Source organism: Nerophis ophidion, linkage group LG28, assembly GCF_033978795.1.
Source record: "Nerophis ophidion isolate RoL-2023_Sa linkage group LG28, RoL_Noph_v1.0, whole genome shotgun sequence".
Taxonomy (NCBI): Eukaryota; Metazoa; Chordata; class Actinopteri; order Syngnathiformes; family Syngnathidae; genus Nerophis; species Nerophis ophidion.
In genome coordinates this window covers 1,845,837-1,860,385 of record NC_084638.1, presented here as the reverse complement: position 1 = coordinate 1,860,385, position 14,549 = coordinate 1,845,837, and the positions used below count along the sequence as shown (strand labels likewise).

Genomic DNA, 14,549 nt, shown 5'->3' with positions numbered 1-14,549 from the left:
GGGGTTAGAGGGTAGGTCTTAGGCATAGAAAAGACAGTCAGTTAGGGTTAGGGTTGGGGTAAGGATTTGGGTTAAAGTAAGGGTTGGGCTAAGGATTTGGGTTGGGGTTAGGGTTGGGGTAAGGGTAAGGATTCGGGTTGGGGTTAGGTTTAGGGTTGGGGTTGGGGTTAGAGGGTAGGTCTTAGGCATAGAAAAGACAGTCGGTTAGGGTTGGGGTAAGGATTTGGGTTAGGGTAAGGGTTGGGGTTAGGGTTGGGGTAAGGGTAAGGATTTTGGTTAGGGTTGGGGTTAGGGTTGGGGTTATGGTTGGGATTGGGGTTAGAGGGTAGGTCATAGGCATAGATAGACAGTCGGTTGGGGTTAGGGTTGGGGTTAGGGTTGGTGTTAGGGTTGGTGTTAGGGTTGGTGTTAGGGTTGGGGTTAGGGTTGGGGTTAGAGGGTAGGTCTTAGGGATAGAAAAGACAGTCGGTTAGGGTTAGGGTTGGGGTAAGGATTTGGGTTAGGGTAAGGGTTGGGGTTAGGGTAAGGGTAAGGGTAAGGATTTGGGTTGGGGTTAGGAATGGGGTAAGGGTAAGGATTTGGGTTGGGGTTGGGATTGGGGTTAGAGGGTAGGTCTTAGGCATAGAAAGACAGTCGGTTAGGGTTGGGGTAAGGGTAAGGATTTAGGGTTAGATTTAAAGAGAAAGAGAGACGGGTAGGATTCAGGCATAGAAAGAAAGTCGGTTAGGGTTGGGGTTAGAGGGTAGGTTTTAGGCATAGAAAGACAGTCGGTTAGGGTTGGGGTAAGGATTTAGGGTTAGATTTAAAGAGAAAGCGAGATGGGTAGCATTTAGGCATAGAAAGAAAGTCGTTTAGGGTTGGGGTTATGGTTAGAGGGTAGGTTTTAGGCATAGAAAGACAGTCGGTTAGGGTTGGGGTTAGGGTTAACCCTCTAACCCTAACCCTAATTCGTTGTACGTTTGTATATTGACTAAAAAAAAGTGCATACATATGTACACATTGGTACAAATGTATACACATGTTTAAATATGTATATGTAAGCATATGTATACACACACACATTACTGTAGATGAAACTTAACATGTCCCTACCTTTAAGACCTGTGTTTCCAATCCGTCTGTCAGCTCCCATCGTTCCAGGAATTCTTCGGGAACCAGGCAAACCATGTGGTCCTTGTGGAACCATTAATCACGGAGGACCAGAATAGCCGGTTGTTCAACGGCGTAGCCCTTGTAGTGCTCACTGCTACTGCTGCCAGCCTCTCTGTCACAAAAAAAGAGATTCATTTAGGAACTGTATAATGTAGAGATTAAAAATATACCATACATACATCTTATACACCAGGGGGCACCAACCTTTTTGAAACCAAGGGCTACTTCTTGAGTACTGATTTATGCGAAAGCCTACCAGTTTATTACACACTTAAATAAATTGCCAAAAATAGCCAATTTGCTACATTTACCTTTAGCTCTATGTTATTATTAATAATAAATATTATGTGGAAAAACTGATCTTAATGATTTAGGGTTAGGGTTAAGGTTAGCTAGCCACTAACATTTTTTAACAAATCATGAATTACTTTGTACCATGTTTGTACAAATAATAACTCACGTAAAATACAAAAGTCAACTCTCATCATGTCACACTTTGAACTGGACACCAAATCTGATATATGTTTCTTTGTCAGTTAGTGGGAAGCCTGGCATGGCATTCTGTTAACTAGTGTGTTGTACTCTGCTGTGTAACTAGAAACTGCAACTCTGAGTGAGTCTTGCAGATGTGCATCAGTGAGGCTTGTTCTGTGTTTCTTCTTGATGAAGTTCATGTCAGAAAAGGCTGATTCATAAAGATAAGTGGAACCAAACAGGCTTGCAACCTTCATAGTTGCTGCACATACACCACTGTACTTTTCTGTGTGAACAAAGCACCAAAAGTTTGGTGCAGCCTGGCGTGCTTAACATTTTAAATTTTCAGGAAAGAAGAGGAATGAATTTAAAAGGTAAAAAGGTATATGTGTTTAAAAATCCTAAAATCATTTTCAAGAATGTATTTTTTCTCTTAAATTGTCTTTCTGAAAGTTATAAGAAGCAAAGTAAAAAGACCAAGTCTTTAAAATATTTTCTTGGATTTTCTAATTAAATTTTAGTTTTGTCTCTCTTAGAATTAAAAATGTCGAGCAAAGCGAGAGTTGGGGTTAACCCTAACCCTGCTAGTACATAAATATAATTTAAAAAATAGAGGCAGCTCACTGGTAAGTGCTGCTATTTGAGCTATTTTTAGAACAGGCCAGCGGGCTACTCATCTGGTCCTTACGTGTTAGGGTTAGGGTTAGGGTGTCCGCGTTGGTGACCCCTGTTATACACAATAACTTATTCCTTCCTATAAAACACTAACCCTAACCTCTCCACCACATCTCCACACATCTTCCAACATTTTTGGTTTTGATTTGATTTTGGCTAACTGTCATTTTCAATTTTGACATATTGAACTGAAACTTTACATATGTAATAGAGTTTTTGTTTACAATAACAAGCAATTATTTTTTGGGAGGGAAATTAGAGTGGTAAAGCTCACCTTGCAACATTCTTTATACCACATCAATAATATGCTGGTCAGATATATCTTGTCCCTGAAGAGAAGAACAACATTGTGTAAAAGTGACAACCATTACATTTCCCAAACAGTGAGTGGACTCACCGGTGGACCCTCAATACCCGGCCTGCCATGCACACCGCTCATGCCTTTCAACCCCCGAGGACCAGGCAGTCCAGGGGGTCCTACATCACCTGGCTTCCCAGAGTCTCCATGTTGGACCATTATGTCCAAGGTCTCCTCACTCTGTGCTGCAAACACATACAAGTGCATGAAGTGTATATTTACTTAACCCATGATCATACACAACTCACCTGTCCTTTAGTGCCAGATTCTCCAGACATACCCTGTCACACCCAAACAATCATGAGATACTGATTTTAAAAATTGCAAGTTCTTGTCCTTTAGATTTGTTTTCCTCCGTTTAGTAAGCACAGCACCAAGAAACAATTGTGTTTCTACATGTAAGGTTCAACTATGAAAATGTTTGAATGCAGCGTTGAAAGATTGTCCAACAATAGTTTGTACAAAAACATGCAGAATGAGGGTTCCTACAAGTGGCAGGGCAAAAATACTGAAACACAATGACTCACTTTAATTAAAAAAAATGTTTTAAAGTACTATTAATGTATAATCTATACAGGATTCCTTTCTGCTCAGCTATTCATTAAAACGAAACAAGGGATGTCCAAAACTTTACCACAAAGGGCCGCACACTTAAAAGTTAACGAATGTAGGGGCCATTTTGGTTTTTAAAACCTTAAGGTCTTTCCTTGATTGTTAAAAGTCTTGGGGACCCAAAATGGGTCTCAGTCAAATAGTATATTATTTGTCTTTGCTTTCAATATTTAAATATCAACAGGTCAACTTCAGAAAGTTCAAAATGACTGGTCTTACTTTTCCCCTTTCTCACCAGCTAGTCCCTCCACGTCGGAGTCTACCTTCAAGCAGAAAACAGAATATTTGTTAGTGTTTCATATTGAAGGCTCCAATCATTCACAAACAAAAGTGATACTCACAATGTCTCCATTGGGTCCACCTCTTCTTTGGAAGCCCTTTGAATGAGGGGACAAACATACATGTATAACATGGAGTTAAAAATGTCCCGTAAATACATCTTGTACATGATAACTAATTCCACTACCTTCTATAAAACACTACCTTTAGAAGAAAGTGTAAGTATTGATGTACTACAGTACAAGGATAGAAACACTTATATAATTTTGAACTATAGGGGAAATAGTGAGTATTGATTTACAGAAACACTTATATACTATCTTTACAAAAAAAACTATGTATTGATGTACAGGGACAGAAATACTTAGTTTACTGTTATATTTAGAATAAAGTGTACTACAGTACAAGGACAGAATCACTTGTATAATATATTATCTTTAGGAGAAAGTGTATGTATTGATGTACTGAAATACTTGTATAGTATACTACCTTTAGGAGAAAGTACATGACAAGGATAGAAACACTTACAGTTGTGATCAAAATTATTCAACGCCCACACAATTTTGGTGTTTTAGCAAGTTGGACATTTATTCCGTATTTTATTTATAGTCATATCAAATAAAGATGCATTAAGTCGACAAATGCAAATTGAATTACAACATTATATGTTGTAACATACCAAACAGTGTCATTTCTCTTAATATTTCATTGACAAAATTATTCAACCCCTTGAAGATCATAACTCTTAAGAACATAATTTGAATAAAATATTTTCAATCAGGTGTTGAAAACACCTGTAGATGTGATTAGAAGCATAAAGAGCAAAATTAAACTGATTGAAAAAGACTGTGACGCTCAGCTTCTTGTAGTGGGTCAATGGTGTATTTGCAACATGGTGAAGTCAAGAAAGGAGGTAATTTCTCTTCATAAGAAAGGATATGGATATAAGAAAATAGCAAAGACATTACACATTCCAAGAGACACAGTTGGGAGCATAATTGGCAAGTTTAAAGCTAAAGACACAGTGGAAACACTGCCTGGGCGTGGTAGAAAGAGGATGCTGTGTGCAACTGCTGTCCGGTATTTGGAGCGTACAGTGGTGAAAAACCCCCGGGTAACAGCTGAGGAACTACAACAGGACATTGCAGAGGGGGGAACGCAGGTTTCGTCCCAGACAATAAAGTGCGCGCTACGAGATGAAGGCCTCCATGCCAGAACTCCCAGGCACACACCACTTCTGACTACCAGGCACAAGAAAATAGATAACATGCCAAAAATCATCTGGACAAACCCCAAAGGTTTTGGGAAACTGTTCTATGGAGTGATGAGACAAAACTGGAACTCTTTGGGCCTATGAATCAAGGTTATGTCTCGAGGAGAAAAAATGAAGCTTACAAAGAGAAGAACACCTTTCCTACTGTTAAGCATGGTGGGGGGTCAATCATGCTCTGAGGCTGTTTCTCTGCCTCAGGTACCGGGAATCTCCAGCGCGTTCAAGGCATTATGAATTCTATTTCCTTCCAGGATATATTAGCTGCAAATGTCATGAAGTCAGTGACAAAGCTGAGGCTTGGGAGACGTTGGACCTTCCAACAGGACAACGATCCCAAACATACCTCCAAATCAACATCAGAGTGGTTGCAGAAGAAGGGCTGGAAGACTCTGGAGTGGCCTTCACAGTCACCAGACCTAAATCCTCTAGAAAAGCTGTGGTGGGACTTGAAGAAGGCAGTTGCAGCACGCAAGCCCAAGAATATGAATGAACTGGGGGCCTTTGCCCAAGAGGAATGGGCTAAAATACCTGTAGATGCTTGCAAGAAGCTTGTGTCCGGTTATGTATCACGTTTGAAGGATGTCAATACTGCCAAAGGCTGTTCTACTAAGTACTAAAGATGCATGTAACCAGGGGGTTGAATCATTTTGTCAATGAGATATTAAGAAAAATGTCCTTTTTTGGTATTTTGTAAAATACAGTGTTACAATGTAAGTTGCATTTGTCTATTTGACACATCTTTATTTGATATGACTATAAACAAAATAAGGAATAAATGTCCAACTTGCTAAAACACCAAAATTGTGTGGGGGTTGAATAATTTTGATCACAACTGTATATGCTATCAATAGAAGTCAGTTTAAGTAATGGTGTGCTACAAATACAAGGAGAGAAAGACTTGAATCATTTACTATCTTTAGAATAAGTGTAAGTATTGATGTACTACAGTCCAAGGATAGAAACACTTATACAGTGCCCTCCAAAAGTATTGGAACAGTGAGGCCAGTTCCTTTATTTTTGTTGTAGACTGAAAACATTTGGGTTTGACATCAAAAGATGAATATAAGACAAGAGATCAACATTTTAGCTTTCATTTCCAAGTATTTACATCTGGATCTGATACACAACTTATAAGATAATATTATTTGTAATGGAACACAACACTTTTAGGTGAACAAAACTATTGGAACTGTTACGGCTACTCTGTCGTTCCAAAAAGTTTCGAAAAAACTAAAATAAAGATAGCCGAGTAGCCTTGAAGAGAAGGTTTAATACTCACTAAATTCCTTAAGCACTCGCGGAGATATTTCTAGATTCAAAATGTTGATCATTTATTTTCACAAACAAAAAATATTCTTTGTGGTTGACTTTCTACATAACCAAAATAACTTATTTCGTGGTAAAAAAAACTATTTCACTCCTCACTCCATCATGACAGACAGACAAAGGGAGCGCCCAGCTGTCCTGTCTTCTTAATCATAGGAGGAGGAAGTGGCTCACCTGGAGGAATGTGAGCAGCTGAACACAATCAGTCAAATCATAATCCATCTAAAACATCCAATAATTAATCAACATCATCATCGGCATTATTGGATTAGATTGTCAAAACAATGAATATATAAATAATATAGATAGGCTCCAACATACCCGGCCCCTAATTGTGTGCTTCAGCTAAACAATTACATAAATAATATAATTCAAAGGAGCCATAATAGAACAATTGAATATAAACAATTATGTTCTTTAAATTCAAGATTAATTGAGTTACTGGTCTAGTCTCAAAGTCCATAGTCATATCTGAAGCGGTCATCGACTCATCAAGGCTGGAGAACCAAATCCCCCTTCAGTCCATCAAGCTGCTTCCATTTGCAGGCAGAGATTGGTCGTTGAACCGTGTTGGTCTTGGTTTTAACCAAAATAAGCCTTTGGCATCTGGAAATGTCTTTACAATGCGGCCCATCGTCCATGAGTTTCCTGGTGCTGTGTTATCAACAATGAACACCAGATCTCCGGGACTCAAGTTTCTTCTTGTGCTGTTCCATTTGCTTTTTTCTTGCGTGAGTCGAAGATACTCCTTTGTCCATCGGTTCCAGAAGAGATATTTTCTTTATCTTTGTCCTGGCCTTTTTTGGAAGAAGAAGAGGAGGAATGGCGATGTCTTTCTTTCTCTCTGAACTTATCCCGAGGTGTGACTTTGTCTTTATCCTGGAAAGATTCTGTTAGTTGATACTGCAGTGGGCCCAGCATCTTCTGTAGCACTGCAACTGAGTGGTCTAGTTAGCCCCCATCCCAGTATGGTTTGGACTGCATATGGTCCATTTTTTTCACTGTTTATTATATTCAATGGCTCCATTGCCCAAGGAACATCAGTCCCAATAAGAAGTTTAATCTCTGCCTCAATTTCCTTCAAGTCGATACCACCAAGATATGGCCACCTCTTCAAGTCAGCCTTTGTGATGATGTTTTCCTTTGACACAGGTATCTTGCTCTGTGTATACACTTTTGGCAGGTCCAGATATGCGAACCCTCCAACCTTCAGTCCTCTAACCTCATAGGTCTTCACAGGCTTTTCCTGTCCTATTGTTTGCAAAATAATTTGTGTTTTGCGTCTTTTCACATTCAGTTTGTTCATTAGATTCTCTGTGCAAAATGTTGCCGTGCTGCCTGGATCGAGGAAGGCATCGATCCGAACATACCTGTTCCCTTTTCCCGCGTTAACTCTGACTGGCACAATTGCAAGTGCACAGTCTATCCCGGCCCCGGTTGCATCACCGGCTGAAACAAAAGCAATGCTTATAGGGGTATCTTCTGTCCCAACAGTGGGCTTTGCTTGTTTTTGCCGCTTTTGGGCCTTTTTCACTTGGAATATGAAGTGCAGTAGGATGTTTCATCTTGCAAACCTGACACATTAATCTTCTTTTACAATTTTTGCTCAAATGACCTTTTAGTAGGCAACCAAAACAGTATCCTTACCTTCTTAAAAAAAAATCAATCTTTTCGTTATGTGACTGTGTTTTGAATTGTGAGCAGTCAATCAGAGCATGTTTGCCATTAAAATACTACATAAAGGGATGATACCACTGGGTGTGGTTTGAGCAGGTTGCAGTGGAACAGAGTATTTTACAGCGCTTCCTGCTGACTCTGTATTCACAGCTACTGAAGTAGCAAAGCTGTTGTTTATGCCTCTAATTGGTTTTAGTCCACTTGTGCTTCTTGGAAGAGGCCTTTTCGTTATTTGGTCCTGAATGTCTCCAAACAATGGATCCAAAAGCATCTTGGCATGCATTTCTAGAAAATCCACAAAATTGTTGAATCTGATTCTCCTGACAGTCCTCTGTTGTGTCTCATAAGCTGTGCTTTGCCACTTTTCTCTGAGTTTGTAGGGTAGTTTGGATGTAATCAGCCTTAGGTTTGATGGGATATCAAGTTCCTCCAAATGCTGTAAATCTTGCATTACATTACAGCATCCTCTCAAATACATTGCATATGCATGAAGCATTTTCCCATCCTCAGCTTTAATTGCTGTCCAATTCAAGGCTTTTTCCAAGTAACCTCCCGAAATTTTCATCTCATTTCCAAAGTGTTCCTTTAAGAGGCGCCTTGCTTCATTATAGCCCCTACTGGCTTCCATGTGCAAACAGCTGCGAACCAAGTCTCTTGGCAAACCACATGTAAACTGTTCAAAGTAGTAGAGTCGGTCTTGATGATTCTCAGTCTTGTCTTCAATCAAGTGTTCAAATGCATGGATAAAAGACTGATATGCCAGTGGGTTACAATCAAACAGACATCTCTCTAGCTAGTAGTAGAGAGTTTTTGCTGTGAGACAATGAGTTTTACGATTTCACTCTGTCTTTGAATAACTATTTCCAAGTTATCATGAGCAGCATTAATAACCACATTATCTTGTGCAGAGTGATTTTTTATTTGAGTCTGATTTACATTCTGGGTCTTGTGTTTTTTAATTGCGTTTTTGTTTTGAGGTTTATTTAGATCTTCTGATGTGCTGGGGTTCCTTTTAGGTAGAGGTCTGTGGAGGCTTAAGATGGTTTGGTGAAGTGGGGTTTTGGGTATTACACCAAACTCTATAAAGTCCACATTGCTCGCCATAGTTTCTCTTTCATGGTGAGAATCATAATACTCAGTCATGGGTTCCTGAGCCACCTCATTACTTTCATGAATTAAATCACTTTGAAGGATTTGTATTTTAGCAGTTGATGCTGCGAGATCTGCTTCCAACTCCATTTGCTCCATCTTTGCTTTAAGCTTTGTTTCCTCCAGTTACATTTGCTCCATCTTTGCTTAAAGCTTTGTTTCCTCCAGTTGCAAGATGTGTTTTTCCTTCAGTGCAGCAGCTCGAGCCACTGTAGCAGCCTGTTACGCTTTGGCCCTTTTTAATTCTGAGGATACTGAGGAACATCTAGAGGCTTTTGATCCAGTGACAGACTTTGATTGGTGAGATATATTTGATATGCTGTCCAGTGGTCCAACTTTTGATTGTGCAATTTCTCTTTTCCATGTTTCATGAAATAATTCACATTTATTATTCTGGGTTCATACCAGTCATAATAATCGTTTTTCTTTTCATCTTCTGATAGCAAGTTTTGCACAAAGTTGTGAGCATTTTTAAATCCATCCACAGCTCTTTTAAATACTTCAAAATCATCATTGACTTTATCAGCATTTCTAACATGAGTCATCAAAGTCTTTATTTCATTTAGCCTCCTTGTGCACGCGCCCAGTCTGCCTCTGCGCGAAGCAATGCGCGTTCTCGGCATGTGGTCGGCCTCAGCTGCCGTCTCAGGTGTGCCAGACATCATTCCAAATAATCACACTGCTCAACTTATTTTACACTTAGTCCATTGTTTAGTTCATTCCTAAACATCCTTCCAACATTTGCATTTCACATCCACAATCTGCAACTTTCCTTTCCATAGCGTTAAAATGATTCCATACAGCGCAGCGGCGCGATCATTCATTCATTCATGACGTTCATCAGCTGATTTTACTCACGGCCCGCCGGCTGCTTGCTGTCGTCGGTGCAGAGCGATCGTGGATTGTCCTTCGGGTCTAGAGTGTAGTTTGTTTACTTGTTACGGCTACTCTGTCGTTCCAAAAAGTTTTTAAAAAATTACAATAAAGATAGCCAAGTAGCCTTGAGGAGGAGGTTTAATACTCACTAAATTCCTTAATAAGCACTCAGGGAGATATTTCTAGATTAAAAATGTTGATAATTTATTTTCACAAACAAAAAATATTCTCCGTTGTTGACTTTCTACATAATCAAAATAACTTATTTAGTGGTAGACAAACTATTTCACTCCTCACTCCTTCAGCATGACAGACAGAGAAAGGGAACGCCCAGCTGTCCTTTCTTCTTAATCATAGGAGGAGGAAGTGGCTCACTTAATCATAATCCATCTAAAACAGCCAATAATTAATCAACATCATCATTGACATTATTGGATTAGATTGTCAAAACAATTAATAAATAAATAAATAATATAGATAGGCTCCCACAGGAACATATAACCTTAAAATACATTAAAGTGTATAGGACTTAATATAAATGATAAATGGGTTGTACTTGTATAGCGCTTTTCTACCTTCAAGGTACTCAAAGCGCTTTGACATTACTTCCACATTTACCCATTCACACACTGACGGAGGGAGCTGCCATGCAAGGCGCCAACCAGCCCCCATCAGGAGCAAGGGTGAAGTGTCTTGCTCAGGACACAACGGACGTGACGAGGTTGGTACTAGGTGGGATTTGAACCAGGGACCCCCGGGTTGCGCACGGCCACTCTTCCACTGCGCCACCCCGTCCCTGGTTATATGTAGTTGCAAATCCTTTGCTTTCAATAACTGCATCAAGCCTGTGAGCCATTGACATCACCAAACTTTTGTGATGCTTTTCCAGGCTTTCTCCATAGCCTTTTTCAGTTGTTTGTTTGTTTTGGGGGGAGGGGGTTACTCCTGTCAGTCTCCTCTTCAGCAGGTAAAATACATGCTCTATTGGGTTTAAGTCTGGAGACTGACTTGGCCAGTCTAAAACCTTCCACTTCTTGCCCCTGATCAACTCCTTTGTTGTTTTGGCAGTGTGTTTTGGGTCGTTATCTTGCTGCATGATGAAGGATCTCCCAATCAGTTTAGTTGCATCTTTCTTTAAATTAGAAGACTAAATGTTTCTGTAGACTTCTGAGTTCATTTTGCTGCTGCCATCATGGGTTACATCATCAATGAAGATGACGTCCCAGAAGAAGCCTTGCAAGCCCAAGCCATGACATTAGCTCTGCCGTGTTTCACATATGAGCTTGTATGTTTGGGATCATGAGCAGATCCTTTCTTTCTCCAAACTTTCGCCTTTCCATCACTTTGGAAGAAGATAATCTTTGTCTCATCAGTCCATAAAACATTTTCCCAGAATTTTTTAGGCTCATCCCTGCACCTTTTGGCCAAAATGTAGCCTGGCCTTCCAATTATTCTTGCTATCGAGTGGTTTGCATCTTCTGGTGTAATCTCTGTACTTCTGTTCATGAAGTCTTCTGCAAACAGTAGATTGTGATACCTTCACTCCTGCCCTCAGGAGGTTGTTGCTGATGTCACTAACAGTTGTTCTTTATAGCTCTCACAATGTTTCTGTCATCAACTGCTGATGTTTTCCTTGGTCCTGTTCCACGTCTGTAGCCTAGTACACCAGTGGTTTCTTTCTTCTTCAGAACATTCCAAACGGTTGTACTCACTATGGTCAATGCTTGTGCAATGGCTCTGATTGAATGTCCATCTTCTCTCAGATTCACAATTGCTTTGTTTTCACCCATAGACCCATAGACTCTCGTTTTCATGTTGGCGCCAACTCTAAATGCAGTCTGCACAGGCAAAACCTATCCTACTCAATCTGAAACTGAGCTCAGACATTTAGTGCTATTTAGTGTTTGAATAATCAATGTAATTGGGAAACACCTGGGCAACAACACACACCTGTCAGTCACATGTTCCGATACTTTTGCTCTCATGAAAAATGGGTAGGCTGAACCAAAAGGTGCTATCTTCTAAGTTGTGTATCAGATCCAGATGCAAATACCTGGAAATAAAAACTAACATGTTGATCTATTGTCCCATACTCATCTTTTATTGTCAAACCCAAATGTTTTCAGTCTACAACAAAAATAAACAAATTGGACTCACTGTTCCAATACTTTTGGAGGACACTGTATGTATAGTACCCTTAGAAGAAACTAAGTATTGATGTACTGAAACACTTACACGTTCTTCTAAAGATAGAATATTGTATAAGTATTCGTGTACTGAAATACTTCAAAGACAGTTTAAGTAATGATGTACTACAATGCATGGACAGAAATACTTATATAATCTTTAGAATAAAGTTATGTATTGATGTTCTATAGTACAACGACATAAATACTTAGACATTGTATCTTTAGAAGAAACTAAGTATTGATTTACTGACATACTTTTACAATACACTATCTTTGGAAATAAGTGTAAGTATTTATGTACTGAAGTACTTATATAGGAGAAAGTCTATGTATTGATGTACTGAAATACTTATATAAAATACTATCTCAAGGGGGATGTAATATTGATGTACAACAAGGACGCAAAAACTTTAGAAAAAAAAGTGTAACTACACACGTATATGCTATCTTTTGTAGTATTGGTGTACTACAGTACAAGGCTAGAAACACATACTATATTTCGAAGAGAGTGTATTTATTGATGCACTACAGTATAAGGACAGAAATACTTATATAATACAGCAAGTTTAAAGGACAGCAGGTTAGGCCACCGTGAGCTGAGACAGTCTCTACACAAGTCCCAGTATGTAATGTGATAAATGGCATAAACGCGCCAGTGACACAAGATTTGAAGTCATTTACACTATATATATCCGCCTCTCTGCAATTGGTGAGATATATTCTACTCACGAGGGTGATTTGGCTGAAAATAAGGTGCCTCGAACGCCGAGTGGCCCATTGTTCCCCTGCAACTATGCCACAACGCGGATCAAAGGAATCTAAACACGTCCGTGATCAATTGTCCTCTAGGGATTTGGACGAAAATGCAATGTTTACTCCGGACGATCGAAAAATGTTGCGAGCTATGGTTGAAAAACTTGAAAAACTGGACATTTTGATTGAACTAATAACTGACGTTCCAGAGCTGAAAAAAATCAGTCAAGGACAATCACGCTGAAATGGTGGAGATAAAAAAGGAAAAGACGACACTAAAAGTTGAGTTAACAAGCCAGGAACTCGAAACTACTAGACTGACAACAGAGAGCGAGAAATTAAAGGCGGACTTGTTGGAACTCCGCTGCAGGAGCATGCGGGACAAGTTGCTGATTATGAAGATGAAGGTGACAAGATGGCTGCCAATGCTTCTCCCTGCTCAGAGTCTCTCTACAATTCATCAAATATATCTGGAATCTGAGACAAATATCTTGAAATGCTCCATTGCTGATGGTGAAGGAATACTTTACTTCACTACTTTGGGGATATTGCAACAACATTGGACTCTGAAAAAGGTATTTTAGGAGTATCAAATCAAGGCCCAAACAGGCCTTCTGAAAACTTCAGTGCAGCTCATCAAGTTACCGTATTTTCCGCGCTATAAGCCGCATCTAAAAACCAAAAATTTTCTCAAAAGATGACAGTGCGGCTTATAACCCGGTGCGCCTTATATATGTATTAATATAAATATTTATTTTCATAGAGTTTAGGTTTCGCAACTACGGTAAACAGCCGCCATCTTTTTTCCCCGTAGAAGAGGAAGCCCTTCTTCTTCTACGGTAAGCAACCGCCAAGGTAAGCACCCGCCTACCTGGAAAGAGGAAGCGCTTCTTCTTCTACGGTACGCAACCGCCAAGGTAAGCACCCGCCCCCGTAGAAGAAGAAGCGCGCGGCTAATCCGATTCATTTCATTTGTGTGTTTCTGTAAAGACGACCACAAAATGGCTCCTACTAAAAGACACGCGTACAACGCAGAATTCAAACTCAAGGAAATAAGTCACGCAGAAGAACACGGAAATAGAGCAGCAGCGAGAGAATTGAACATAAATGAATCAATGGTGCTTAGGTGGAGGAAGCAACAAGATGACCTGCGCCAAGTAAAGAAGACAACACAGAGTTTGAGGGAACAAAGAAAGATGGCAAGAGTTGGAGGACAAACTCTAACAGTGGGTTGTTGAGCAGAGAGCAGCAAGCAGAAGTGTCAGTAACATCACTATTCCAATGAAGGCAACAGCGCCAGCAAGCGAACTTCACTTGGATGATTTTAAAGGTGGAGCTTCTTGGTGTTTCCGGTTCATGAAAAGACGCAATCTCTCCGTCCGCACACGGACTACTATTTCACAGCAACTGCCAAAAGACTTTCAAAAAAAGCTGGCTACTTTCCGCGCATATTGTAAAAACAAGATAGCTGAAAAAAGATCCGGCCAGGAAGGCAGGATTCATGGAACTGCCGGACAGCAACAGCGACACTGACTCTGATGACTTCGACGAGACGGAGCCCGCCATTTTGGATGCCGTATTCGCCCAATTTTTTAATTCAGACACCGAAGAAGAAAAATTCGAGGGATTTATGGATGAGGAATAACTTCTGAAGGTGAGCTTTAAATGTTTATTTTGTGTGCTGTGACATTAACGTTCGACCAAAGTTGAGTTATTGATGTTGCTATTGCTCTGCAATATTTTGAGTGTTACTATT

At 39.9% G+C, this 14,549-nt stretch overlaps 1 protein-coding gene across 1 annotated transcript in view; it reads right to left on the bottom strand.

Annotated features, from left to right (window-relative positions):
- LOC133545176 (collagen alpha-2(IX) chain-like) overlaps nt 1–14,549 on the bottom strand; it is a 107,178-nt gene that overhangs the window by 75,823 nt on the left and 16,806 nt on the right. Inside the window, exons 3-8 of the mRNA XM_061890556.1 lie at nt 3,613–3,648; nt 3,491–3,534; nt 2,908–2,940; nt 2,699–2,844; nt 2,576–2,630; nt 1,093–1,264 (exon numbers count right to left, since the gene is read on the bottom strand). Coding sequence (XP_061746540.1) covers nt 2,835–2,844; nt 2,908–2,940; nt 3,491–3,534; nt 3,613–3,648 — 123 coding nt within the window. The 3' untranslated portion in view covers nt 1,093–1,264; nt 2,576–2,630; nt 2,699–2,834. The remainder of the gene's footprint in view (nt 1–1,092; nt 1,265–2,575; nt 2,631–2,698; nt 2,845–2,907; nt 2,941–3,490; nt 3,535–3,612; nt 3,649–14,549) is intronic.